Source organism: Pseudochaenichthys georgianus, chromosome 4 (genome assembly GCF_902827115.2).
Source record: "Pseudochaenichthys georgianus chromosome 4, fPseGeo1.2, whole genome shotgun sequence".
In the NCBI taxonomy this organism is placed as follows: domain Eukaryota; kingdom Metazoa; phylum Chordata; class Actinopteri; order Perciformes; family Channichthyidae; genus Pseudochaenichthys; species Pseudochaenichthys georgianus.
In genome coordinates, this window is record NC_047506.1 from 34,225,866 (window position 1) to 34,252,913 (window position 27,048).

General features: G+C 41.4%; 2 protein-coding genes across 2 annotated transcripts in view; both read right to left on the bottom strand.

Moving 5' to 3' along the window:
* mast2 (microtubule associated serine/threonine kinase 2) overlaps positions 1–9,237 on the bottom strand; it is a 227,943-nt gene extending 218,706 nt beyond the window's left edge. The window contains exon 1 of the mRNA XM_034081341.1: positions 8,350–9,237. Within this exon, the coding sequence (XP_033937232.1) occupies positions 8,350–8,430 (81 nt within the window). The 5' untranslated portion in view covers positions 8,431–9,237. The remainder of the gene's footprint in view (positions 1–8,349) is intronic.
* A 2,300-nt stretch (positions 9,238–11,537) lies between these two features.
* The window catches only part of pde4dip (phosphodiesterase 4D interacting protein), a 164,436-nt gene continuing 148,925 nt past the window's right edge, over positions 11,538–27,048 (bottom strand). Inside the window, 17 exon segments of the mRNA XM_034080430.2 lie at positions 11,538–12,328; positions 12,901–13,008; positions 13,011–13,056; positions 13,224–13,270; positions 14,999–15,137; positions 16,568–16,699; positions 16,989–17,173; positions 17,257–17,361; positions 17,918–18,055; positions 18,145–18,269; positions 18,417–18,573; positions 19,201–19,320; positions 19,650–19,784; positions 20,350–20,613; positions 21,683–21,868; positions 21,978–22,127; positions 24,961–25,229. Coding sequence (XP_033936321.1) covers positions 12,198–12,328; positions 12,901–13,008; positions 13,011–13,056; positions 13,224–13,270; positions 14,999–15,137; positions 16,568–16,699; positions 16,989–17,173; positions 17,257–17,361; positions 17,918–18,055; positions 18,145–18,269; positions 18,417–18,573; positions 19,201–19,320; positions 19,650–19,784; positions 20,350–20,613; positions 21,683–21,868; positions 21,978–22,127; positions 24,961–25,229 — 2,437 coding nt within the window. The 3' untranslated portion in view covers positions 11,538–12,197.

The following is a 27,048-nucleotide window of genomic DNA, read 5'->3' on the forward strand; positions in this document are numbered from 1 at the left end:
TCTGAGAACCTAAAATCCAGATGACTAAAAACCTTATCCGTTAAAATTCTTTGTTAAAAAAGGATAAGATCTGAAAGAGTTTATTGTACAATTGTGGCTTAAAACTGTGGTCCAACGAATCAATGTTATGTCATATCATGATTAGGGCTGCACAATTTGGGGAAATAATCTGATTGCGATTTTTCCGACAGATATTGCGATAGCGATTCGATTTGCGATTTTGTTTTTAAGCGACCCAACGGAAGTTTATTGTAAAATGCGGCCATATCTCCGGCTAGGAAGGTTGTATCAACGTGCTCCCGTCTCTAGCACCCGCAGCCCGAGCTACGAGTGAAAGAACTACATTTACATGAAACTTCCGTTGGGTTGCTTTAAAGTCAAGCTTCAGTTAAAGATTCACCCTGTAATAGATGTAAAACATGTGATGGAGCATTACTAACCTGACTCGGACGCTTTGTTTCACCAAACCATCTAAAGCTCCATTGGAAGCCATTTGGAAAGGGAAGGCACTTTCAAAAATACTTGGCAGGTGATTGGATCAATCTGTCTATCACCTTCTATCATGGGCCACTTCTGATTGGTTAACAATGGCTGGTACATGTGGAGCACAGCACTTATGATTGGTGTGGATGACCAACACACAAGAAATAAAATGTAAAAAAAATGTTAAAGAAAAGTAAAGAAAAATCGCAGGCGTTGCGATTTTTAATTGCAGCATTTCAAATCGCGATTTCAATTTAAAATCGATTAATCGTTCAGCCCTAATTATGATGAGATCAAAATCACTACTATAGTTAATTTACTAACAAAAAAGCACTAAAATGCCGTCAACAATTCTTCCCCAACCCCTTAAACACCCTGTGCAGCACATTGTTAATCCGCAGGAGGTTTCACTCGATTTACAATTGTGGCTTAAAACTGGATAAAAAGCCAATATGTGAACAAATGCCTGGATTACCTTGATTAAAATTAGGAATTTGTCTTTGACAATAATTGTGAACATCTGAAGTACGTATTACAAGTGGTAATATTAGTTAATAATAATCACTATTGAGAAAGACATTATACATTGTGGGAACTTCAGTTTCTAATAAGTCTTGATGTTTTAATTATAGCTAGAATAATAATAAGATGCGCTCTCTTCAGAAAGCATCTTCAAAAACTCAATAAAGAGTTGTTTTTTTTTAAAAAGCGTCTTCAAAATTCTGGGCAGGGATTGATTAAACTCTGCTCTGGTATTAAAAAGAATGATCTGAAATGAAACCATCGTCTTTGTTAAGTCTCTCAACACATACTGAGTTAAAGGTGGGGTAGGTAAGTTTGAGAAACCTGCTCGAGTGCGCTAGAATTTGAAAATACACAACTGGAGAAAATCTGCCACTTCCTTATAGAGCCCCTCCTCCAACACACACGAACGCGCACATGACCAATGAGGGCACGAGAAAAGTTTGTGCCCCGATGGAAGGCTGACAGGCAGGTAGGCCATCCAGTTATTTTAGCCGGGCCGGCTAAAATAATTGGTCGTGCTTTTTACAGCACTACGGCTTCCACAGATGAAATTTTTTTATGGATTTTTTGTCAAAGCACTTCAGATATTCATTGCTATCGGGCTGTTAAGAGCATTCCATGGAATATAACAAAAAGTGTATCTCGAGCCGGTTTCTCAAACTTACCTACCCCACCTTTAATATTAAGAGTATGGGTGTAACGGTATACGTACCAGTTTCGGTACACATTTGAAAAGGCAACACCCGAACGTGAATATCACCGGTACCAAAAGAAAAAAGAATGAAGTGCAAACCCAACTCCCACTAGCATTTAAGCCTCCACCTCTCGCAAAAAGTTCAGACCGAGCCAAAGCTATTACAAACGCCAAATATCCTTATGTTGCCATGTTAGCAAAGCGCTACCTGGCTGTATCTGCTACCTCTGTCCCTAGCGACAGGGTGTTCTCCAGAGCAGGAGACATTGCTAGTGCCAGCAGATCTGCCCTTTCGGCAAGCAATGTGGACAAGTTAATTTTTCTATAAAAAAACATGAAAATACAATGACAAGCAAGTCATAATGTCAAACTGGCTGCTTAGGGACAAGTACAGTACAAATACAGATTATTTCAGTTCATCGAAATGCTGCACCTTAATGTTTATTTTATTATATTTTGTATTTATTTGAGTGAATACATTATTCACAGTTTAATAATAATAAAAAAAAAAATATATATATATATATATTGTATGTTTTGTGATAATTTGTTCTGCTGTACCGAAAACGTACTGAACCGTGACCTAAAAACCGAGGTACGTACCGAACCGAAATGTTTGTGAACCGTTACACACCCCCAATTAAGAGAAAGGAACGTTCCACATGGGCTCAAATTAAATATTTGTTTTTGCTTGAAGAAGAAACACAGACACCAACGCACAAAGCCTGTGACTAATTTGACGATAATGACGGCAAGTTTGACTAATTCTGGTGATCAGATGGGCAGGATGTGATTTTGAACAGCAGAAGAAATGGACCCAAATCTGCTATAACACTTCCTCCCTTCCTGTTACCTAAAACCTCTCTAAGTACCGGCTGGAATCCAACGTAGGGGAAAAAAAGGCAGACAGGTTAAGGGGGTGGGGGGGGGAAGTAGCGGAAAAATAACCCTATTAAACTAACTATACAGTGGGGAAAGCCTTGGTAAAAAGGTGCGTTTTGAGGGCTTTTTTGAAAATGTCCAGGGTTGGGGCACTGCGGATTTCGGGGGGGGGAGAGAGTTCCAGAGGGTGGGGGATGCCACACTGAAGGCTCTGTCACCAAAAGTCCGCAAATAACTGTTACCTCTAATCATTATGTTTGTATAATGTAGTTAGCTCCGTGTGTTGCTGTTAGCATACATAACACCTGACGTGGAAACGTTACTCGTGGACGGGGCTACAGAGCTACTAGAAAGACAGTCGAACCCGGTGCATTCCTCCGTCTGGATGTGGAGCACTTTTGCTAAATGTTTAGACAAATAGCTCGTGTTACCGCCCTTACATGCTAAACTCTTATTCCACTTTTGGCAACGAGCATTCTCCACATCGAGACGGGTAAAGTTTAACCACCTCGGAGCGCGTTCTCTCCGCCATCTCCCACGTGTGTGTGTGTGTGTGTGTGTGTGTGTGTGTGTGTGTGTGTGTGTGTGTGTGTGTGTGTGTGTGTGTGTGTGTGTGTGTGTGTGTGTGTGTGTGTGTGTGTGTGTGTGTGTGTGTGTGTGTGTGTGTGTGTGTGGTGTGTGTGTGTTGCAGCTGCCCGTGTGTAAACTGCCCCGCCCCCTCGCAAGCAGGCGGGGGAGAGAAAGATCGAAAATACATCATAGACGCATTTGTTTGTCTTTTTGCATATTAGAAACGTGTTGGCGACACTAAGACTGCGATATAATGTCTTTGTAGCAATAATACATGACATATATTTTTTAAATGTCTCCAGTACCGATAAAAAGACCAATAAAGTTAGAGCTTAACGGGGCGTAAAACACACGTGATGACGTCACCAACGAATCGACGACTGAATTAGTTGGCAACTAATTTGGTAATCGATTAAGTCGATTAGTTGTTGCACCCCTACACACATGGGTCACCCAAAGCAACAAGCAGTTCTAGCTGTGGTTGCTACCATTAGCAGCTAGCATTTGCTCTCCGATTTTTACATAAAAATGGAATTATGGATAATAAATTCAATCATTTTTGTATACATAGACGTTAAAAACCTATGGATTAACCGATTCAGCAGCGTTCTTTCTCATTTTAATGCCATTGAACACGTCTTTTGATCAGATTGACAGCTACGGTGGTGAGACGATCTCCCTAGAAGCTCTGTAAAGGTACGTGTTGTGATGACTGTATTTGCTTCCCCTGTCGCGAGTCCGGATCACTCAGTGATGATACTATATACCTACATAATCTGCGGAGTCTCAGCTTTAATCGGATATATTGTATGTGCAGCTACGATAAGTAATAAGGGTACTTTTATCTTGAGTTCTGTGCCAATGTCTGTTAGCATTTTTCGCTCAGGGGTCATTTAGATGCTTCTTATGATATAACACATTAATAGGTTCTTAAATATTAAGATCCCCTGAGACACAGTATCGTGAAAAACAAATGTTTTACGTTTTTTTAGAAAAATAATCGTTAGATTAGTCGACTAAAAGATCAAATAATCGCCCGATTAATCGTTTTCAAAATAATCGTTTCCCCCCAGCACTAGAGAGCAGCTGATGAAAAAGTATGAAATGTTTGGATAACACTGTTCAGACCAGTCGCTATTCCATCTGGTCTGTCAGTGGGAGTGTTACAGTCCTGCACTACTGAGTAACTAAGTCATACTGTAGCTTTGTATTCTGCTAAACTGAAAGCCTTCTTAGGTTTCCCTGACAGGAGCATGTTGAAAACAGAAGAGCTTTCAGTTCCTGGCTGATCCTTTTTCATCCTTTTGTTTGTCCAAGTTACGTAATGCAGCTCAAGGATCAACGATACACACCTCACCGCAATGCCCTTAAACAAGGTTTACAAATGAAATAGTTATACAGTAGTTGTAATCTGAATCGATTTATCGATTCAATCATTCAATACATATCACTGTTAGCGAGGCGTGCTAGAGCCATTAGCAAGCAGTGCTAATTTGTGAGTGTTGGTGAATAAATTAAAGCTCTGCCGCTCAGCGCTGCTGCTTGCTTCAGTCTGCGTTCTTTCGCACCTGCCTGTAATCTGAGAAGGTCCCGCCTCTCTGGCTGGCTCCCATCCGGAAATCTTCAGTAATAGCCTATCAGATAGCGCTGTGGGCGGGACATTGCTCGTGTACAGAGAGTGGTGACTGCAGCCAGAGAAACGGCCGCATCTGAGCCAAAGTTTTATCGGAAATTTGATTAAAAAAAAAAGGCCGATACCGATAATCGGTCAAATGCGGAATATCGGTCGACCCCTAATTTGTATGATGTTTTATTTATGTTGAAGGTCACTTTGAATGATTTTAACTAATGATAATGTAGAAAAACTAACATTTTAAATTCGGACGGTCCACATTAATTTCAGGACGGCTTAGATTGTATTTTGGGACGGTTCCGGGAGGATGGGGAAAAAAGTTAGTCGAGAGCCCCTGCTTACTAGGGATAATTATCGGTCCGATATTAGGAATTATGACGTCATCCCGATAAACCCGATACCAGTATTAATAGCCCCGAATATATTTTTTGGGTAAAAAAAAAGAAAAAAATACTGCGGTGTGGGTGGATTGGGATGAGGGGCGCTTGTTTTTCACTCGGCTCCTCCCATTTTGCCAGTACTGTGGTATTAGTGGTTTGGGAAGAGGGGAGTTCTTCACAAATCCAGCGCTCCCTAATACTTCGAACCTGATCAGTCACCTGAAACATCGCCATCGCTACGATGGTGTGTTAAAAGCGTATGAAGACAATACAAAGTGTGTGTGTGTGTGTGTGTGTTAGGGATGCCAGCGATTATTCAATTATTCGCTACAGTCTCCATAATCGAAATTTATTTTTTTTTTTTAATGTTTTTTCTGGCTTAGTTTCAACCAAAATATATATAAATATATATATGCTAATAATAGTAATAGTATTAATAATTGTAAATGGTCATTGGTCACACCAACAGTTTGTTTTACTGTAAACTTGGAGGAAGCCTGCGTGCAGAGCAGACTGCTGCTGCAGTACGCTACACACCGACCCCGCCCCCACCCCCCCTCTCACGTGTGACTAAAGATGAACAAAGCAGCAGGTAAAAAGAGTTCCTCCTTGTGGAACTACTTAGAACTTACAAGTCCAAAGGAAGTTAAATGCAAGCTCTGCGTAAAGACGTTGGTCTATCACAGCTCAACCTCAACAATGCGTTCGCATTTGAGTGCGAAGCACGCCAAAGAGGTTACAGAGAAAGACGCAGCACAGCCGGCCATTACCAACTTCACTTCAAGGCCACGTCGTTGTGATGACATGCTTGTTTGTTGTTTGTACTGTTAAACATGTTCCAGTAAAGAAAGCAACGGAATTCTTTTTTTTTTTTTCTCCCGCGGGGGGAATACACAATACCAAAAAATACACATGCGTTACTCGCGTTAAAATAATTAGTTTTCGGTTATCGGTATCGGTCTTGAGAAGCAGGAAGTTATCGGTATCGGTTTAAAAAAAACAATATCGTGCATCCCTACTGCTTACCGCTCACTTACGTTAGCGGTGTCGTAAAAACCGTAGGAAAATGTAAAATACGATGGGGAAGAAGAAGATTCCAGTGGCCCCAATTTTTGTCCATTCTGGACAAGTGAAAAATGTATTCGGACAAGTAAATTGCCAAACTCACTTGTCCATGGACAAGTACTCTCTGAAAACTTGTTCTCACACTGGGCAGACATCTGATATAAATACTAAAGCCTCATAACACAGTGTAAGCAATAGGTAGAAGATGCACTGGATGAATCTGCCTGTCTGGTCCTCCATTTCAAACAGTTTCAAACATCAAAACAGCAGCGGCTCAAAAACATCTGTCCGACGTCTCATGATACCATAAAGCACACTCCCTCAAACTCAACACTTCCCTCCCTTAACTCACAAACGGCTCAGAAATGAAATGCTCTCTCTGTTAACATGATCTTAGGTCAGAGTGTTGATAATAAATTAACTGGAAAAGGTTACTAAGGGTGACTGCTGATGGCAAATCTTAATAATAAGACCACATTTGACCTCATCATTCACATAATATCACATGGCCGGGTGGTGCGGTAATATCCCGTGACAGAGTCCCTCGTATCAAACATCCGGAGGTTTAGGAACATGACTTCATGCAAAAATGTGAAATCATGAGCCACAGCGATGACTTCACGTTTGGAAGCATGCTCGTATTATTGAAAAGGACCTTATCCATGGTTTATTGCACACAGACTGAATCTTCTGAAAGAGTTTCTATAAAACAAAATGTCGGCCTATTAATGTCATCTGCTATAGTTTGACATTCCTGATGTTTGTATACAAGCCGCCTTTCTGCAATGATAACCATAACAAAGTAATTCATTAATGAATCCAACTGCTATGTATACTAAAGCTGCAGAATTATCCCCATTTGTTTTTCTCATGTATGGTATGTGCCGCTTGGTAGGGGGAGGGGTCGTAACAATGTATACAAAAAATCTTTCAAGAAAAGCCTGTATTTTATATGCCAATAGTTCAATGAGGTTATACTGGAAGAGGGTGTTGTATCAGTGGAGCAATGTGCTGCGAAATGCTTGCTTATCTATGATCATTATGCTCCAATAGCTCCCCTTTTAATGAGGAATTTCTATATTGATATGTCCAAAGTAATTTGTCACATTAACAAAACAAGCAATCGGTGCAGAAACTAATACTGATAGGGGTGGCTCGATCTATGTATTTTAAAAAGTATGTTCATTTAAATTGTGAACGTATTTCCATATGGGGAAAGATCAACATCAATGCGCTCCCTTCTTCTTCCATTAACTGCTCAGTCACCACAAACCCATCATCTTCTCTCCTTGTCAAAGCAGGGATTAACTGTCAAAATGCACTTTAGACCTTCCCCAGTGCCCCACTTTATATTTGTTTCACATAGCAACACAACTGATACGCATTCATACACCTGGCCACCTTACACAAGGCTCAGCGTCCACAAATGCTGAGCAAAAATGATTCATTTGGTCTCTTTTCAGTGTTAATACCGAATATTTGATCAGCCAGATAAAAGCTTATCTTAAAAAATATAACGTGCAGAGCTGCAGGAACAGCAAAGGGTGGAGGGAAAATCCTGAGTGACACCCAAACACATCTAGGCCAATATCTTCAGTAAGGCTCTATGCAGTATAATTGAGATATTATCCAGGTAGGCTTAATATGTTTCAGAATGACCTCTACTACCTGCTTATCAGCTTCAATACTTGAAGTAGTAGTACAATATAGTGAATCAATTGATCCTTTAAGTGGTGAATTCAGTTTAGGACATGAAGTACCCATCATGTAATACTTATTTATCACATCTATAAGCAGCCTGTAATGCAATAAGCATACTCGTAAATACAGCTGCTGTTTGACACATGAGAACGTCTTAACAATGGTACGTGAATTGGACCAAAACATTAATTTGATAATTAAAACACCGTCATGGTCCTTTAAGAAGGGGGTGCCAACATTGCAGAGCTGAGCATGTCGTTTAAGCTACAACCAACATAAATGCATATATAATATATATTTCAATGAGGTTTTGAATGTACTACGCAGCCCATATAGTTTATGGTAGCCTTTGTTAATTGCCCTGAGCGTGTGCAGAGAACACAGTGACATAGTGCATGCCTTACTTCACTACTCACCACATCTTTCCCTGCTCCCCGGCTCTCCTGGTGCTCCATGTTACAGAGTTTTCTCTTGTTTGTATGTTCTGTCCTCTTCATCCCTTACTGAAATGTAAATATACTCCTTGTGTGTGTTGGGTGGATTTGCCCCGGTTGACAGCCCGTGTTGTGTGTCCTCTCGATAACGTCAGCCAGTTAGCAGGCTAGCAACGTGTCAGCGCGGCTGCGGTCGACTTCAGTGACACCTCGCTGCCAAGATGAACTTCATCTCTCGATGATGTAGTTCGTTGAGTTATGAGTCCACTCAAGATTAGTTTGTTCCAGCCAGCCAGCCATTCCTGGTCAGTAGCCAGTCCTGCGGCTGAGGCTAGCTAACTAAGAAGTCTAGTTGCACTTTTGGTGCCGAGTGCACATCTGGAAAATCCGTTATGACAAGCTGTCAATCAACCTTGCAGCACCAGCCGCTACTTTATCCTTGAGGACCGTAAAAAGGACAGTTTATGTTCGTTCACAAGGACAGTTTATAATTAGCGGTGTAAAAGATATCCATGCTGGACTGTCGTCTCCGGCAACAGTTTTGTCCAACACAACTTGTTAGTTAGTTAGTGAGTTAGTTAGTTAGTTAGTTAGCAGGGGCTGATGCTAAGCTAGCTTCCTGCTGCGTGACTAGCAGAGCGGCTAGCCCGGCTGCCTGCTAACGTTTACCTGCACAGAGACACCGGGACACCCATGACAGGTCCGTCTGCACTCCTAACGGACGGGGCACTGGAGGATTTCCACCAGGGTTGTATCCGTCTAGACGGTTTATCCGACAGTGAATGTCATTTTCAGATATTGTTCCATCATCAGATAACAAAAAATGCTAAGCTGAGTTAGACACCGGGTCGAGCTCTGTGTTGAACTGCAGGCACGGCACGGTTTCAGGTGTTTCCTGACTCTGACACGATCAATGCTGTTGGTCCAAGCTAGCTAGAAAGAGATCAACTTCCGGTTACAATTTTACCAACATAAAAGCATAAATAATTGTAAATATTTAAAAAAAAACTGTTGCGTTAAAATATGATGTACTTCTAGGTGCCCTATGGAGCGTTGTTGCTACAGTTTATTGCAAAAAAACAACTATTTTATTCTTACAAATACATTTAATTGTTATTTTTAACAATATCCCTGATGCAATGATAACCCAGACTTAAGTGTGATTTGAAATAATGTATAGCAAGATATATTATTTCACACCGACATTTTTAATCTACAGTTTACAGCACATTATATCCATTTATATATCAACATTCTAGTATGGATGTGGTGTACAAATTCTTTACCTTTTTTATATAAAATGTCGACAAACTCATCACATTTTAGGAATTAGCGTCAAATAAATACACATAGAATCCATTGTATTAAAGTTAATCAGATCTATTTCGTTTAATATTAAATGTATGCTTGTGTCTTCAATTTGTGTGTGTGTGTGTGTGTGTGTGTGTGGTGTGTGTGTGTGTGTGTGTGGGTGTGTGTGTGGTGTGTGTGTGTGTGTGTGTGTGTGTGTGTGTGTGTGTGTGTGTGTGTGTGTGTGTGTGTGTGTGTGTGTGTGTGTGTTGGGCTCTGCTGCCATCTGCTGAAAGAACTGCTGTGCCATATTAACCAATATATATGATTATTTGTAATTGTACAAAGACCTCAGTTTTATTTGTATACAGAATACAATATTGTGTGGATTTCCACATATTTCAAATAAAATGTCATAAATGTATAATAGACTAAAGACTATACTTATGCTGCTTTGTGCTTGAGGGTCTGCTTTGTGCTTGAGGGTCTTATTTAAGAGAAACAAAACAAAATGTTGTTTTTCTCTTTTTATTAAAAGGGTTATTCTTTTTTTTAACACGAAAAACACTTTTAAGAAAAGAAACATGCATCAAAATACAGATGGTCTTTGTCGAACAATGACAAAACAGCTTGCATTGATGTTCGCACTCCCTTTAATATGTACATACATGAGATGTAGTTCCTCAATCCACATACACTGAATTTGACCTTCTGTTGAAATTTCACAAAAAAACGCTATACTGTACGTAATTCATTTAAACCTGATTTGACAACATACAAGTAGACTTTGGTTTATAATATTGCTTCATAAATATCTCACTTTTATGTTGTGACTTTGCATTGTTTCCACACCGTTTATAAAACTCTGATTCATGTTACTTTAAAAATTGGTGGGCCATTTGTTTTTGATTGTCATGAAACTGGACATTTTCATCATACCTTTTTTGTTTTTTTAACAACTCAGCTTCAAAGCGAAAACAGATGACATGGCACTTTAATATCCAGGGCTAAAACATCAACAAAAAGCGACCACAAAGGTTATTATTGCACAGTAACCCAAAAAATTGCATATTTCAGTAAAAGTATCAGAGGGCAGTGAAGCCACAGTTCATGCACAAAAAGAAACGGCTAACCTTTTATACAGAGAAATCAAGAAAAATAATAATAATAAGCAGTCAGTGTAAAACAACCAATTTCATAAAATATTATTTGCACAGTGAGCATAACAAATCCTCAGAAGTCTTGAACAAGATAACAAACTTGAATGTATCCCTTGTGGATTGTTTTTTTGTTGTTAATTGATTGTGTCTCGAGGGACATTTAAACAAGAGATGCACACATTTAGCAAAAATAAGAAAAAAAAACACAATTATTATTTATTTAAAAAGAAAAAAGTGTGGTCCATTTTCCTGGTTACAAAAATGACATGTCATCTCTTTGGACCGTACATTTTATTTATCCGTAACTAAAGGCATCAAACAAACCGATGAGCAGCCCGATGAGCAGCTTGTTGACAACCATTTGCTTGTTTTTATTAACACTGGTTATTAAGATGCTTCACAATACAGCAGCTTCATCAGAAGGCTTTCACTGCAAGAAAAACTGGGTTGGACCCAAATGCGTTTTAATTATCTGAAGAGAACAGATTCCATATTCAACAGTAATATTCTGGAGATTGAATACGATGAGCAAAACATCTCAAATTGATGTTTTGTTGTGAGTAAATGCATGAGAACAACCATCTACCAGCTATTTGACCAAACTATCTACTGGTAGTTCTACATTATTTTCCATTGTTATCAGTAGTTGCCATTTTATGACAATTTTTGTACAATTAGAACAGAACAAAAACAGTATTACCGTACCAGTCAGAGGAGTATGGCTTTGATTCCACAAGCTGCTCAAACCACATGCAACTATTCTACACACTAACTACAACACAAGCCCGACAGAGGCTCAGTGGAAGCACTTTGCTGTTTGGTTTCGGGTTTTTAAAAGCCCCTTTCCTGCTGGCATCATGTGGATTTTTGTTTCTTGAATCCCTGCTGAAGTATGTGGCTGAAGTTGGCTTCTGATTGGGAGCTTCTGATATATGACTTACTGAAGAATGTTCTGTGTATGTGATTGTTATGATTGTCAAACATTACATTTTATAAAAACATTTATAAAAACATCCCTTGTTTCACATGAATGTACCTATTCTTGATTGTTTCTTTGAGCTTAATCACCGTTTTAAATGTGGTTTAAAATGTTATCAACATTGATGTTATCTGTGAAAATGAGCCGAATCAGAAGCCATGAATAATAAACCAACTCCAGCCAAACTGGTCTCATATAAACAAATCAAAACACTTCAGTCATGTCCTCACCAATAAAAATACAATCATTCACAAACGATCATGAACCAGCAGTAATCTACTGACACACTCAGAGAGATGTCACTCAACTGAAATGTTTCCCCAACCAATGAGAGAGACAGGATGTCCAGCATTTTCTGATTGAACAATGAGAAAATGATGAGGAGCTTCGGGGCTGATGCACTACAAGAAGGCTGCCTGCGGGGGGCGCTGGTGGACAGCAGAGGAGGAAGAGGAGGAGGAGGAAGTCTCAGGCCTCATGACACCCCAACCAGGAGAGAAGGCAAGCTCACAGAAGCCTCCTGTTTTCTCACCTGAAACACAAAGGATCAGTGTTAAGGTATTTTTTGTATGACTTTTTAGTGTCTGGGAAGAAGAATATTTCATAAAACGTCTTATTAATTATTCATTAGTAACCTTAAAGGTGGGGTGGGTAATCTTGGAGAAACCAGCTCGAGTGCGCTAGAATTTGAAAATACACAACCGGAAAAAATCTGCCACTTCCTTACAGAGCCCCTCCTCCAACATACACGAACGCGCACATGACCAATGAGGGCACGAGATAAGTTTGTGCACAGATGGAAGGCTGACAGGCAGGTAGGCCATCCAGTTATTTTAGCCGGGCCGGCTAAAATGATTGGTCGTGCTTTTTATAGCACTACGGCTTCCACAGATGATATTTTTTTATGAATTTTTTGGCAAAGCACTTCATTGCTATCGGGATGTTAAGAGCATTCCATGGAATATAACAAAAAGTGTATCTCGAGCCGGTTTCTCAAACGTACCTACTCCACTTTTAATGTATTTCAAATTAATAATGTTTAGTATAAATCAAATATGCATTAGGGAACAGTGAACAGAACACAGTAACACCAGGAAGCCATACCTTTACAAAGCCATTGGTGTGAGGAAGAGGAGAAGGTAGGGAAAGAATTGGGGACAGAGGAGAAGGAGGGTGAAAAGGAGAAAGAGGAGGGGTAGAAAGAGGAAGATGAGGGGAGAAAGAGGCACGGCGAAGGGAGGAAATCCTGAGCTCATTCTTCTGAGGAGACTCAGCAGGAGTCAGAAGGAAGAGAAAGAGCAGGAGGGCGGTGAGAGGGCGTTACAGTGACAGGAGGGATTTTCACTTTAACTTATCCACTTGTGATTATCTCAGTTATTTCCACCTGCTAAACGTTTATTACAATGAATTGACATGAGGAAACTCACCTGTAAGTTTGTCTTTGCTTTTCGCAACACGTCATGTGTTCTCGACACTGTAAAATAAACACAAAGAGCAACTGTAAGTCATCACTTGTACATTTGTAAGTCAAACGTTATGATTTCAAATGGGCAGAAACACCCAACACAGGTTTAGTGAATTCCACAGCTGCTCTGGGACTGCAATTCAATTCAATTCAAAACCTTTATTTATCCAGGTAAAATCCCATTGAGATCAATGATCTCTTTTTAAGGGAGACCTGCAGCAGTAGGTTCCACAAGAAGACATAAAAACATAAACAACAGAACAACAAAAGGACATCATACAGCAAAATGTACAGGGATTACAATTTACATATCTAACCACATGAGCAGGTACCAACAGCATCTGATTGTGTAGCATCCAACCGAGTTTAAAAACATGTAGTGGTACTAGCTTGGTAATTTTCCATTCTTTTTGCAGACTGTTCCCAGTTAGTGGAGCTGCACATCTAAAAGCTTTCTTCCCTAAGACAGTCCTAGCACTTGGCACATTTAATAAAACCACAGCATGCGATCTCAGGCAATAAGTACTTTCAATTCGCAGAGAGATCAGGGAGCAGATATAAGATGGTAGTTTATCCAACATGGCTTTGTAAATGAAAAAGTACCAGTGACTGAGCCTCCGTACAGTAAGTGATGGCAAAACCGCCTTGGCATACAGGGTACAGTGATGCGTAAGTGCTTTACAGTTTGTCAAAAATCTCAGTGCACTGTGATACGCAGCATCTAACTTGACCAGGCAATTGGCAGGTCCATTCATATATAACAAATCACCATAGTCCAGCACAGGTAAAAAGGTCACAGTGACTAGCCTTTTCCTGGCCTCAAGCGAGAAACAGGACTTATTTCTATAAAAGAATCCTAGCCTAACCCTCAGCTTTTTAAGCAGGTTATTTACATGAAATGTAAAAGTGAGACAATCATCAAGCCAGATACCCAAGTATTTGTAACAGGTAACCACCTCAAGCTGTACTCCTTGCGTAGTTACAATATCCAAAGCAGTCTCCGGTGTATTTTTAGCTTTAGCTTTAGAAAAGAGCATTACCTTGGTTTTATCCACATTTAAAAGAAGCTTAAGCTCAGAGAGCTGATCCTGAATAATGTTAAAAACAGCCTGTAATTTAACAACAGCCTCGTTAATCGAGGAACCTGCACAGTACATCACGGTATCGTCCGCATAAAAATGTAAGGTTGCTCCTTCGACATTTTCACCTAAACTATTAATATAGATAGAGAATAATAGCGGACCTAAAACTGAACCTTGTGGTACACCATTAGTGATGTTTAACCACTCAGAAGACAGCCCATCAAACTGAACACATTGGGACCTTTCAGAGAGGTAGTTCACATACCACCCCACTGCATGGCTGGATATGCCAATACTGACCAGCCTCTGCTTCAAAATGCGATGATCGACGGTATCAAAAGATGAAGAAACAAGAACAAAGACGCAGGAGGGAAAAGGAGAGGGCTGGATTAAGAAGAAACTGAAAAAGACTCAAATGCTGACGAAACATAATTGTTGTATCTTTTAAAAACATTGTTTTGTTTGATTATTGGATCAAGCATTTAAGGATCTGCTGTGAATAAGAGATCTAACAGCTCTGTACAATAAAAAAAAATGTATACCATCAAAGTACAATTCCAGGTGTATTCATTTGTTTTATCTATTACAAAGATTAACAATATGCTTTATTGTTTTATATTATCTGCTAGAAAGAGTGAGGACATGAGTGACTCACGTTGGTTGACTATAAAGTGCTCCATGCTATCTTTGGTGAGGTCGGAGCTCTTCACTCTCTCCACGGCGTCCTTGAGAGCCTGCTCCTGATCTGAGAGCTTCAGACGGAGAGAGGCCACCTCCTCCCTCAGAGACTGATCCTGTAAACACACACACACAGGGATAGTGTTACGTGACTGTCCACATATTCTGGTACATCAAATCCATATATCTTTTTAGAAAGCTATCTAGTTTATGAACTCGCATTTTCAAGTGTACCGAACGAATATAACGTTAAACATAAAAAATTGAGAACGTGAACAACTTTTTGGAAGTAATCTCAGGTGCTGCGTCGCAGCATTCGGAGTAATTTGCTCAGTGCCTGGTTTGGGAACATTTTGGTTTCGCAGTTACGTACAACGATGACGGACAAAGACAGGTGGACCGAACCAAAGCTGTTAGTCGGCATTGTTCAACTAAAATTGGTTACGCGGCTGGCAATACATCAAACTTGCACACTCTTGAAAAGGCATCACCTGAACGTGAATATCACCGGTACCAAAAGAAAAAAGACTGAAGTGCAAACCCAACTCCCACTAGCATTTAAGCCTCCACCACTCGCAAAAAGTTCAGACCGAGCCAAAGCTATTACAAACGGCAAATATCCTTATGTTGCCATGTTAGCAAAGCGCTACCTGGCTGTATCTACTACCTCTGTCCCTAGCGAGAGGGTGTTCTCCAGAGCAGGAGACAAGTTAATTTTTCTATAAAAAAACATGAAAATACAATGACAAGCAAGTCATAATGTCAAACTGGCTGCTTAGGGACAAGTACAGTACAGTTAAAATACAGATTATTTCAGTTCATCGAAATGCTGCACATTAATGTTTATTTTATTATATTTTGTATTTATTTGAGTGAATATTCACAGTTTAATAATAATTAAAAACCCAAAACTAATAGTTTATGTTTTGTGAGTAGCCTACTAGTACAGTAAAGTTCAAATACAGATTATTTCATTTCATCGAAATGCTGCACCTTAAAGTTCATTTTATTATATTTTGTATTTATTTGAGAGAATACATTATTTGCAGTTTAATAATAATTAAAAAAATAAAAAATAAAATGTTGTGATAATTGTTTCTGCTGTACCGAAAACGTGCCGAACCGTGACCTAAAAACCGAGGTACGTACCGAACCGAAATGTTTGTGAACCGTTACACCCCTAGTAGATAGACATTGTTTTTTAATTATTCAAAATATATTTGATGGGCTTTGAGCAGAACAGGCTGAGTGCCATCTGTTTCCATTACATCCGGGATGGGACAAACATGTCTACGGCTGATATCTATAGCACTCGCCAACTCATACCTTAAGTCTCCAGTGGTTTATCTTTTAGCTCCTAGAACAACACCCTACTGCATTGCAATATCAGGAAGTGTTTTTCTACAAATAATGATGAATAAATGAACAACTCTGAGTTCACTGGCAGGAGATAAAAGGGAATCAAAGAAGTATTTGGAAACTACTCCGCTCTCCACTCTTTTACATCACACTTTTTGATTTTTCACTAGAAGGTGTTTGTTCCGACCTGTTTGGTTTCCTGCTGGTTCGGCAGCGCTGCTCTCCAGAACATCCTCAGCAGAGAGTCGGCCTCATCCAGGATCTGCCGGAGGGTTTTAGTGTCAGACAGCATCTTCCTGACAGAGCCTGAGTCTGAAGGCTGACACACACACACACCACAAGATGTTAATAACAAGTCTAGGACTACAGTCATTTCTCAGCCTTTTTTTTTTGTATATATTTAAAAAAAATGTAGTCTAGAAACACAAACAATGGTTCAAGTGAAAATGTTGTTGTCATGACTTATTGCCATCTCAACCATTGGCCAAACACAAGTCTGCAGCCTTTTAGAAGCCTCAATAATCATACAATAAAATATATTGTGTATATGAATAAACAAATTAATATGTATATATTAATCTATAGTTGTTGCCTCCTGTCTCTCTCACCTGAAGTAGGCTGAACTCCTGTGGAGTGCTCCGGGAATAAAGACCCGTCTCCATCTTGCGGAGGAGAGCGCTGCCCTCCAGGATCTGCTGTTGAAGAGCCTTGAAGTCATCAACATGGCCCACTGCATGGCGGCCATGACGGTGTGCGAATGATCCATCGGGGGCTTGGCCCTGCAGGGTTGAGCCTGCAGGGAGGAAAAAACAGAGAATTAGGAATAGGGGCAGGAGGGAGACTTTCATTAGTGAAAATAATTGTTGAGTTTCTCACCTTGATCAGCTGATCCACTTTCTGCTGAATGTTTCTGTGCAGAACGTAAAGGAGAGGCTGGACTGTCAAGTCCAGTGTCTCTCACAGGAGGAGAGGGAACATTTTCTGTGAAGGAAGATTTCCATCAGTACTGTCTGCTTCTTTATACAGTACACCTTTCTTAGCTGCTGAACTCCAGATTAACTTCACAAGGCCATGTTGTGCGTTATATGTCAATAGTCTACAAAGGCTTAAATCCCAAAGTTCCCATACTGCCTGAAATGCCTGAAATGCCCCAATTGGACTCCTTTGTTTACTTCCATAACGTAGTGACATCAATATGTAACACTCCTGCTTATTTTTGGCTAGCGTTCCGATACATTGTACGTGATAGGCTAAGGGGCGGGACATTTCTGAGCCTCTGACAAATCACAAAAGAGCCGACCAGCTAACCAATCAGAACAGACTGGGCTCTGGTTTCAGACAGAGGGTGAAAAGAGGTGCTGCAGCACAGGCAGTATGAGAAAAATAAAGAGCTTTTTGAACATTAAAGCATGAAGACATGTCACAGTTACAGTAGATGCACAAAGTACAAATATGAACCTGAAAATGACGATAATATGTCCCCTTTAATTCAAGTATTCAGATTTTCTCTTCATCACTTTGAAATACAGGTACTGACCGTTGAAGAGCTGTCTCCTGGATCGAGGCTGTGCGCCCATCTGTATGTGCAGCTGCTGCTCCAGCTGAACGTGCAGCTCGTTGGGGTCAAAGGTTGCAGAGCTGTGTCCAAGTTTGGCATTGTCACTGGCCTGACCTGCTTGGAAAACACAGTAACACAGATGAGTTAAGATTATCTTAGGAAATATTTTTAGATATTCTTAGGTGTCGTACAAAAAAACGTCTTACCTGCGGGTGCGTTGGTGATGACCCCACACACTCTGTGGTACACCTGCAGCTCACATTGCAGAGAGTGGACCAGACTGCGGCTCTCACACAGCTGCTGCTGGAGGACGCTCACCTCGTGCTGGAGTCTGAGAAAACACACACACAAGAACATTTTATATGAAGAAACACAGTCACTAGAACATTTATATTTTTGAGAATCCTAATAAACACGTCATTACTTAACACCTTTGCCAAGTTGTAAACTGGTCATCACTCTGCACATGGACACACACCTGTTGATGGCTTCCTGGTTCTTCTGTCTGTCCTGTTTCAGTTGTGCAATCTCTTTGCTGCTAGCTTCAGCTTCGGCTTGCAGCTTCTGGCTTTGCTCCGCCCACTGTTCAGCCTCTAGCTCAACCTCCTTCAAACGCTCCGCCTCCTTGCTGCTCTCTGCAGGGGACAAAGGACATTGCAACATGTTACTAAACAGTTTAGTTCAATACTCAATGCTGATTGGTCAATTTCAAACATTCTGCTCTACTCACTAGCAGACCGCTGCTTAGGATAGCAGAACGGGGCTAAGTGCATTCATATCAATCCGCAGAAAGAAGTCCGGTCAATGTAATGTCACATGGGCCAAAAAAAAACCCAAATCATCAATTTTCTCTGTCAGATAACACACTGGAAATACTTTTATAATACTAATTTTTAGATTTGTGGAGAGTACGAAACGTTGGATTGATGAGGATTTTAAGATACGTTGCTACCAGCGCAGTTCCAGCCGTCGGATCAGACCATTTGTTTCTTGGCGGTAGCAATACGATAATTTTTAAATCAATAAAATCATTTTTAAATCGATATTGTGAGTAAAGTTAGTGGATAATGACCGCCCTGTCATCTTTTTCATTAATGACCGCCTCGCTGAACATGATCACTAACGTATCACACTGAACAGAGCCAAAACGTACTCGTTCTATTAACTTCTGTCTGGTTGCAGGCACAACAGCTCTTGATCTGCTAAATAAAACTTGGTGGCTTTCTACGCTTTTGGGCTGGCTAGTATAGATGTGACAGTACCTCTGGTGGCCTGCTTCAGCTGGTTCTGCAGACTGACGTTCTCCTCCTTCAGAAGTCTCATCTCACTGGAGAGCTGGCCGCCAGAGTCCAGGCCCTGGATGTAGATGTTGGTAGGAGCAGCTGGAGGGGACACAGAGAGGATAAGCATGGACTGTAATGTTTACATAGGAGAAATAAGGAGCAGGAAATGGAAATGCTTAAGGAAAGTACATACAAACTGTACTTAAGTAGGCTACAATAAACCTACTTTAGTACATTTCCTCAGTAACTTTCACCACATGGTAACATGCTAACAAACTACAGGTTTTTTTATAATAGATTTGTATTACATCTCTATACTGAAAGTATTTCCAGGCTGTCCTTATTATCCTGTCCTTCCAGATTACATATCATTTGTATGCCTTCTAACAAATCAACAGATTTTTTAAGAGAATAACTATGTGTGTTACCTTTCTCCGTGTTGGTGCGGGACAGCCGCTCCTCCAGCTGCTGTCGGAGGTGGTCGTTGGTCTGGATGGAGTCCTCCAGTCTCTGCCTCAGACTCCGGATCTCTCTCAGGTGCTCCTTCATCATCAGGTCCGATCCTACACACACACAAACAAAAGTATAACTTAGGGATCACTGCTTTAGTCAAAGTGCACTTCTAGAAATACTTAACTGGCCTTCAAACATGGATAAAGCTAATAAACACAAGTACTATATGACCCGTTACTGTGAGCTATGCAGGAAGTGTTGGACTTTATTGATGGTATCACAAGAAGCAATTGTACTTTATTATTTAAAGAAATCTGTAATAATGTTAAAAAGAAAAGCAGAGTTCTGGGACTAATGTGACACAGATTTAGAGGTGTTCAAAAATACTTTATGCTATATTAACCATGAGTGTGCAACTAACTCCATCCTTACGGTAAGTTGTTTATCTGGCCTTTTTTTAGTTGTTGAAAAAATTGCTCTTATCTGAGCCACTATTCCAATATCATTTTTAACTTAATAATTGTAATCTCACACAGTAAACATGTTTTCTTGTCAAATTTGTATTACTATTTTTTTATATATAGTATTTTGCAACACAAAGAACACATGTTAGTTATTAGAGTTTTCAACTAGTTCAATGTGAGTCCTTTTGAAAAGGTTAAACTGAGTATCTACCTGTGTGGCTGGTGCCTGACTGGTACCCTGATGATCCTGAAGAAAGGTCAGCTCCGAGTCTCACCGGACGGGCACCATAGCTCATATCCCACAATGCAGTGCTCTCGAGCAGACTGGCTCCAGCTTGCATTGCTGAGTTGGCATCCAGACTGCTGCTGAAAGGAGAGGGCTGGTATCCGTGGAAGGAGTGAGGCAGGAAGGGGTCCGGCTGCTGGTGGGCGAATGGGAAGCCATGAAGAGGTTTGGAAGTGGGAGTGGAATACCCTGAAGAAGAGGAAAAAGTAACATGAAGTGAATAAGCAAATCTATATCTCACATACAATCTAAAATCAGTTATTAAAGAAAAGGAACACTGCAAAAAAACCTGGGAGGGGAACAAAGACACTTGTTAGTAAAGAGAAAGGGCTGGCGAGACACAAAGAGAGCAAAAGGCTGAAAGGGAAATTATTTATTTTGTCACAGTAAAATTAAATCACTATGGTTTGGTGTCTCTAGTCTAAAGGCTCTATACAATCCTAGCAAATCCTTTTCAGGCTAAATGTTTGTATATAGGAACCCATATTGTTAGGAGAAAGACGGTACAGTGTCTTAAAGACACATGCAAAGAAGAAAGGCAAATAAAAGAAAACATGTGTATCTACATGTGTGTGCGTGTGTCTACATATAGTGATAGTTTGCTCGTTTATACTTTCTGGATGTTGAAACATGTTTGTATTGAGCAGGATCACATGTAACAATAATGAGGTGTTGTTCTGCTCCATTATTCGAGGAAAGAACATTAATCCTCGCTTCCATACACTGTTGATCGGTCTCAATTTAATTAAATAAAGCTACTGTGTAAAGAACTTCTAACTGTGGCGCCTTCCAGTGGTCCTATCTCAAAATGACAGCACAATCTCAGACTCATTCCTTCAAATACAGGCCCATTAGTTAACAATCATATAAAGTTACAACACAATATACAGGAATGATAGGCTATAACTTAAAGTTAGCTAGACAGGATCCTCTTCCCATTAAGTTTCTTTTTTTACTGGCATTTTCTGTTTTCTTCTGGCTGTTAAAATGGTGTTAAAACTCTCTGAAAGTTACATTTTTAAAGTGGAAGAGCTATGGAACACATTTGATTTAGTATGTTAGCTTGATAATCTTCATCTTTACAATAAGTGCAGAATAAATGTTACTATTCCTCAAATGTGTTTTTTTTTTATCAGTAATTGTTTGAATTTATGCCATTTCAATTATCTGTCTGGTTATTGAACCACAATTAGTTTATACTAAATGTGTTAATGCACTCAATACATAAACGCATGCATATACAGTCTGAGTGACGCACTGTCATTGCCTCCAAGCTGCATTTGTAACATCTGCAGCTCCTGATGCACCTCAGCCAGGGAGAAACCAACCCCGCGGGTACGCGGGGTTGCAGGGTGGGGATGGAAGGGCAAAGGTGCCCTCTGGGTGGTGGAGGAGGAGGAGGGGGGAGGGTGGGAGAGGATAGAGGTGAAGACTGAAGCTGGAACTGGGAGTAGAAGAAGCATTTAAAAGAATGGAAGAAACAGGTGAGGGAGTAGAAAGCAGAAGAGTAAAGGTGTGATAATGCAGCAGAACACTCATTAGCCCCTTCCTACCTGTCTGACTCAGCATATCTGCAGGTTTGTGTGGCGAGCTGGGGCAATGCATGCTGGGACAGCTGAGGAAGGACGGGGCTCTGTGGGATGAGGTGACGGATGGCGGGACAGACGAATGGTGTGACACGGCGCCACTGTGAGAGTGGCAATCTGGAAATTAAAAGAGTCTGCTGTCACCAGAGAACATGATGGATGGAACAGAAAACAAGTGTGTGTGTGTGTGTGTGTGTGTGTGTGTGTGTGTGTGTGTGTGTGTGTGTGTGTGTGTGTGTGTGTGTGTGTGTGTGTGTGTGTGTGTGTGTGTGTGTGTGTGTGTGTGTGTGTGTGTGTGTGTGTGTGTGTGTGTGTGTGTGTGTGTGTGTGTGTGTGTGTGTGTGTGTGTGTGTGTGTGTGTGTCGTTAAATCATCACATTTCATCTGGACATTTCTGTTATGTGTTATGAATAAGGAGGAGTGCAGAGGTTATGTGACAATTGTCAACAGCTGGGTTCAGATGTATGAGGAAGGTCAAATCTGTATATCTTTTACCGTTAATAAATCCAAGGCAGCCTTTGTACATGAAAACTATAGGTTACTTACGTAACCCCAGTTCTCAGAGTAACATGAAGTGAGATGTCTCACTATGGGATGCACCTCATCGCGGAGCAAACAGAAGCATCAATCTCATTACGCCAATCCTGATTGGCTGGTGATCTTGACGTCAGCGTCAGGGGAAATCACCCCCTATAAGTAGCTTGCGCCACAACGCATGCGTCATTCAAAATAAGCACCTCTTCTCGCTTCACCATAGCAAGGAGGGCCGTCTGGTGAGACATCTCACTTCATGTTACTCTGAGGACTGGGGTTACGTAAGTAACCTATAGTTCTCATTCATAACACTCCGTTCGATGTCTCACTATGGGATATTGTAGCTCCCGTATTGCCAGACGAGCTTATCTCGAAGATCACCGATCAACCAGAATTTAACAGGTGGAGTCCCGACTCAACAAGGTGCCCAGCACTGCTCGGGCCACGCTTGGAGCGGAGACGTCTAGCCTGTTAAAGCGGACAAAAGTGAGCGGCGAGGACCAGCTCGCCGCTGCACAGATGTCCTGGATGGAAACACCCTTGAACAAAGCCCAGGATGTAGCCAGGCCCCGAGTCGAGTGAGCCCGCAGACCCGAAGGTGCTTGCACATTTTGACTCGTATAGGCCAAAGCAATTGCCTCCACAATCCAGTGTGAGAGCCGTTGCTTAGTAACAGGCTTACCCTTGTGAGGTTTAGCCCAGGACACGAAGATTTGGTCATTAAGACGAAGCTCTTTTGATCTGTCCATATATGTGTGTAAAGCCCGGACTGGACACAACAGATCCTGCTGCTGCTCCCCGGAGGAAACCAGCTGCGGAGGAAATGCCTCAATGTCAATCGGGGTACACGAACCAACCACCTTTGGTGTAAAGGCAGGGTTGGGTTTCAACAACACTCTCGTTTGCCCTGGGGCGAACTGAGTGCATGAGGGATGTACAGACAGTGCATGGATATCGCTGACCCGCTTGGCGGATGCCAGGGCCAGTAACAGCACTGTCTTGAGTGACAGATGTTTCATGTCAGCTCCTTCCAGGGGTTCAAATGGGGTCATTTTGAGCCCATTTAAAACCACTGCCAGGTCCCATAAGGGCACCAGCGACCTGGAGACAGGGAGGAGTCTGCGAGCTCCCTTCATAAAACGGCAAACCAAAGGATGTTGGCTAGCCGTCTTACCCTCAAAGCCCACATGGCATGCAGCAGTAGCAGCCAGGTACACCTTGATCGTGGAAAAAGCTCTGTGTTTATCGATCAAGTCTGGTAGGAATGATAAAATCACCCCGACAGGGCATTGAAAAGAGATGTGTCCTTCTTGAAGGCACCACTCCTCAAACACCCTCCACTTACAGTCGTAAAGAGACCTGGTGGAGGAAGCTCTCGCACTCTGAATAGTGTTTATCACCTTCTGAGGGAGTCCCACTGTATTCAGATTGTACCACTCACGGGTCAGGCCCATAGTGCCCTGCGCTCCGGGCGTGGGTGAAGGATCGCCCCCCCCCTGCCTGAGACAATCTGTCCCTGCGTGGTGGGGGCTGCCATGGCTCCCCGCACAACAGCTGATATTTCTCCGCCAGCCCGTACGTTGCGGGCTAGGGTGGAAAAATCAGAGTAAGTGTGTGGCGTTGCTCCTTCACTCTGGCCAGAGTTGGGGGTAGCAGAGCCAGGGGTGGGAACGCGTACAGAAGACCCGGAGGTCAATCGTGTACGAGTGCGTCCCCGCCTAACAGTGCGTTTAAATCGTGCATTAAAGAGAACAGCTGTCATTGAGCATTTTTTCTTTATGCGAACAGATTTAACGCGGCTCCGCCGTAACGCACCCACAGCGGACTCACGATCCTTGGATGAGGAGTCCAGTCTGCATAGAGTGGTGCACCTCTGGACAGTAGTTCTGTCCCGAGGTGCATCACTCCCGGTACCTGTGTCGCTCTCAGAGAGAGGAGACGTCTGCCGCTCCAAGGGATCAGTTTGTGTGCCAGTGTGTGTAACTGGAGACAACGCAATCTCCCTTGGCGGTTCATATACGATATCGTGTTGTCTGTCCTCACGAGGACATGGTGTCCTCTGAGAGAAGGCAGGAAGCATTTTAGGGTGGGAAACACCGCTAAGAGCTCCGGGTGATTTACGTGCGCCCGCTGGAGGTCTCTGCTCTAGAGACCTCTTGCCTAGGGCAGCAATTTGGTCAGGGCCGGCCCTGTGACCGAGAGTTGACCGGTCATAAAACTGAGAATCTCCACATATAAGTGCAGCAGCACATTCCTTAAAGGAGATAACAGAGTCAGGGTTGGTTATAAATGTCAACAGGCAATAAAGTTAAATATCTTAAGAGTAAGGAAGAATTATTCTCTGACAGGTTCTACATGTTTTCGGCAGTAGTATACAAATATACGTTAAGCTGGATCCTGGTTGTAATGTTATTACCTGTGCTGACTCTGGTACCAGTCCGTGTTTCCTTCTGACCGAGCTCGCTGGCAGCGTCCATATCCGAGCAGAGGTCCAGGTCCTCGTGTGTGGATCCATGTTCGTCAGACACATAGGAGATGCGATCTGATTGGTCGGTGGTGTCGGAGAGGGCGTGGTTGCTGTTTGGTGTGTCGGAGCGATGGGGCTGATGATGGTGCTGGTGCTGGTTTAATTTGGTGCGGAGAGACTCGATGACCTTATCCTTCTGCTGCAACTCCTTACTAAGCCTGAACACACAAACAAACACATACATTATTAATATGTGTTTCAGTTATCATTAAGGTCAATCCATTTACTTTATTCCAGACCGCAAGTGCTTATACATTTAGTGCAACCCATACCATACCCATACAGCCCTGAGAGGCTGGTTAAACTTTTTTTTAAAGATTCTGCTTATCTATTTTCAAAGTCTGAATTTAATAGTATCTATAATAATAATATAATAATAATAAATAATCTTTCTGAATTCTTATACAAATTTATATTTTTTCCCTCTGTAAAAGGGTCGCAGGAAAACCACAAAGTTATCTTTTTATAAATCTGTGAAACAGGTAGGAACAAATATGTATCAGTTATCTTTTTATGCTTGTTTTCCAATACTTATTATGGCTACAAGAGACTAAAGAACACCGCTACCTCACATTCAAATAAGGATTAAAATAATATTCAATCCTGCAAAAACAATTTTTTTACCTGCCAAACCTGTTTTTCACCTGTTTCCACAGATGAAAATAAATTACTTCAAAAAATGATCCTGGTAAACCTTTTGTACCTGTTATTAAGACGTCATAAACATGGGGAAGTAAACCATTTAGATCAGATATAAAACATTAACAGATTTTCTTTTCTCTAATTTGTATCTCAGGGCTTCCGTATAAACATCCCCAAACCAGTTCATTTAATGTGGACCTATCATGCTATATTGTAATAATATATTGTAGGGCCATACCTATATAAAACATGTCTGTGAAGTTTTTTTTTCAAAATACCAAACAGATCATGCATTTTAGCCATGCCTCATTTCGCTCCATTTGCTGTATTCCAGCCCTGTCTTCACAAGGGCTGATTCTGTGGCAAATGAGCTGCAGCTGACCACGCCCCCCTGCAAAGGAGGGGGGCGAGGCACGAGCGTCATGTTACTATACCATGCCACGGCAACCTCCCATTCCCCTGATAGGTGGAGAGTTGCCCATATAGGCGGAGCTCCCCGTTTCTGTCAGAACAATTTCAAATCTGTATCAGTCTGTATCAGCTCCGTTGCAGCCCCGTTTTTAGAGATTTTGGTATGGAGGAAAAGAGAGAGGGTTGTGTTTTCTGACACTTGGTGAGTTCCCTGACACACCGGGGACACATATTCATGTATAAAAGACGTACGAAAAGTGCATTTTGCATGATAGGTCCCCTTTAAGGTTTTAGGTTTCCCTTCTTTGACCATCAGGATAAATCTGGGTGGGGAAAGTGACAGAGCAGCTTTGACCCCTTCCATATTAATATCCTTAATACCCATCTGCTCTATAGGAGATGTTCGGAGGAAAAGACTGAAGATTGAATATCAAATCATTTTACCCAATCTGAATGTATACAATAAATAAATAAAGAACATAAAGTGATTGATACAACAATATTTAAAGGTCATCTATTAAGCAAAATCCACTTTTTCATGTATTTTATACATCAACATGTGTCACCTTTGTATGAAGAGATTCAGAAAGTTTCAGGAAAAAAGATTCTCTCTCTTTTTGTCCTGATCCATTTATATAAAAACCTGTCTGAAAATTAGTTGATCAGATTTTGGCTACTTTGTGATGTCACAATGTGTTTTGTCTTGTGCAACCATTAGCCAATCACCAACCAAGGTAACCCCCGCCAAACCTAGAGCACCATTGTGTTTCTTCAAACCAAACATCTCACACTGGGTCGTGGGGAGTGGCAGTTCATTTGCATTTAGAGCTACAGATACAGAATCAGCACTTTTCTGAATCAGGGGGTATGGTAGGGGTGGAGGAAATAATCGATACAGCATCGCGATACCTTGCGTGGCGATAT